We start from the raw sequence: 2,500 nt of genomic DNA, 5'->3' as shown, positions 1-2,500 counted from the left end.
CATGCTGGGATACGCCCCAGCACCTCCTGTGACCCTGAGCAGGAGTAAGCAGTTGTTATTCAGACACTTTTATCTAAAGCGGGGTTAATGGCCTTGCTCAAGGACCCGGCAGCTGCACTGACCGTATCGTGGCTACACCGGGGCTTGAACCAGCAACCCTCCGGGTTCCAGTCATGTACTTTGGGCACGAGGCTGCAGAATGCCCCGGGCTGGTGCAGGGATGGATGGGTAACATGCCGTTATTATAGTTGGTAATTGCTCCTCCTCCTTCCTCTGCAGGGTCGTACATGCTGGTGAATGCGTCCCAGCATGCCGCGGGGCAGCGGGCACAGCTCCTGCTGCAGACGCTGAGTGAAAACGACACGCACTGTGTGCAGTTCAGCTACTTCCTGTACAGCCGGGACGGGCACAGCCCCGGCGCGCTCCGTGCGTTCGTGCGCGTGAACAGCGGGCCCCTGGGGAGCCCCGTCTGGAACGCCTCTGGGTCCCACGGCCGGCAGTGGCACCAGGTGGAACTGGCCGTCAGCACCTTCTGGCCCAACGAGTACCAGGTAAAGACTACAACTCCCAGCATACACCATTCACTCTTTCCTGCCCTTCGCTAAAACTTCCTGGCAGTTCAGAAAATGCAGATGAGCCCAGGCCTGTACCAGCTGGAGAGGCTCCTGTGTAGCGTTGTGTTTGGAGTGGAGGTGACTTATACCTGTATCTCAGGTGATCTTAATGATCTCAGGTGTGATTTATTTACCTGCTAAAAGTCTGCTACAGCTACACAGCGTCTGTGTGCGGTGTGGTTCTGTGTGTCTGCATATGTGTATGTATGTATGTATGTATGTGTGCGTGTACATGCATGTCTGTATGTGCCTGCGTTTGTGTCTGTTTGTGCATGTGTGTGTATGCGTGCATGTTTGTGTGTTAGTGTGTGGTGTTTGTGAGTGTGTCTGTGTGTTTGCGAGCGTGTCTGTGTGTTTGTGTGTGTGTGTGTGTGTGTGTGTGTGTGTGTGTGTGTGTGGTGTTTGCGAGCGTGTCTGTGTGTATGTGTAAGCTTAGGAGGTAATTAGTTGTTAATTACGCTAGCTGCTTTGGTTAATTACCATTGATTCCTGGGTGATTGGGTCGGCCAGTGCTTAAAGGGGCATGGCAGAGCATAACTGGAGGTTCACAGTTTGGTCTCTGTGTGTGTGTGCATGAGTGTGAGTGTGTGAGTGTGAGTGTGTTTGTTAGTGTGTGTGAGTGTGTGTGTGTGTGTGAGTGTGAGTGTGAGGGTGAGGGTGAGTGTGTGTGTGTGCATGAGTTTGAGTGTGAGTGTGTGTGTGCATGAGTTTGAGTGGTGAGTGTGTGAGAATGTGTGAGTGTGTGTGTGTGCATGAGTTTGAGTGTGTGAGAATGTGTGAGTGTGAGTGTGAGTGTGTGTGGTGTGGTGAATGTGTGTGTGTGCATGAGTTTGAGTGTGTGAGAATGTGTGTGTGTGCATGAGTGTGAGTTAGTGTGAGTGTGAGAGTGAGTGTGTGTGTGTGAGTGTGTGTGTTCATAAAATGTATGTGTGTGTGTGTGTGTGTGTGTGTGTGTGTGTGTGTGTGAGCAGCTCAGTGTGTCTGTAACCTGATTTGGCACGGGGCCGTTTGAGTAAATCAAACTCAGGTTATGACATTAGAGTGCTGCCAGGATGACTGTGATGGCCTCTCTCTCTCTCTCTCTCTCATCTCTCTCTCTCTCTCTCTCTCTCTCTCTCACACACGCAGTCTGTCAGGTGGTTACACTGATTTACTTTAACGACTGTCGCTCTGTGACAACAAAAGTGCTGCCATGACACTTTCACCAGGAAACAGTGCAGGACCCTGCGGGATTATGGGAAATGAAAAGGGCAGCGGAATCGAGCCAGAGAGACGCAAAGCTGAGGGGGCGGGGGGGGGGGGGGGGGGGGGGGGGCGTGTTGCTCGAAAGCAAGCTCCATATTTGGGCAGCGGATTTGTCCTTGTGGAACTGTTTTAGGTGGAATTGTGTGTGTGTGTATGTGTGTATGTGTGTGTGTGTGTGTCTCTGTGTGTGTGTGTGTGTGTGTGTGTGTGAGTGTGAGTGTGTGTGTGTGTGTGTGTGAATGTGTGTGTGTGTGTGTGTCTGTGTGTGTGTGTGTGTGTGTGTGTGAGTGTGAGTGTGTGTGTGTGTGAGTGTCCGCGTGTGCGTGTGTGTGTGTGTGAGGTGTGTGTGCGTGCAGTGCGTGCGTGTGTGTGTGTGAATGTGCGTTTATTCAGACTAGATTAGATCAGGCTTTCCCTCAGCATTTCAGCCTATTTTACGTTTGGAGTTGTTGTTTTGTTTCACAGTGGTGGACTGCACTGGCCATAAATTCAGCTGCCCTTCTTCAATGTGTTGCATGCAGTGTGTTGATTTTATGAAATATTTTAAATGAATATGTTAGTCAGAATGTTGAATAAGGGGAGCAGGAACACGTCAGATACAGGGTCCTCGGTTTGGGGCGTAGAGTTTTAGGGGGTGGGGC

The 2,500-nt window shown here is 51.1% G+C and overlaps 1 protein-coding gene across 1 annotated transcript in view; it reads left to right on the top strand.

Moving 5' to 3' along the window:
• LOC133131750 (receptor-type tyrosine-protein phosphatase U) overlaps positions 1–662 on the top strand; it is a 42,536-nt gene extending 41,874 nt beyond the window's left edge. The window contains exon 2 of the mRNA XM_061247196.1: positions 280–662. Within this exon, the coding sequence (XP_061103180.1) occupies positions 280–605 (326 nt within the window). The 3' untranslated portion in view covers positions 606–662. The remainder of the gene's footprint in view (positions 1–279) is intronic.
• Positions 663–2,500: the final 1,838 nt, after the last annotated feature.

This window comes from Conger conger, chromosome 1, assembly GCF_963514075.1.
Source record: "Conger conger chromosome 1, fConCon1.1, whole genome shotgun sequence".
Taxonomy (NCBI): Eukaryota; Metazoa; Chordata; class Actinopteri; order Anguilliformes; family Congridae; genus Conger; species Conger conger.
This window is presented reverse-complemented; position numbering and strand designations above follow the sequence as displayed.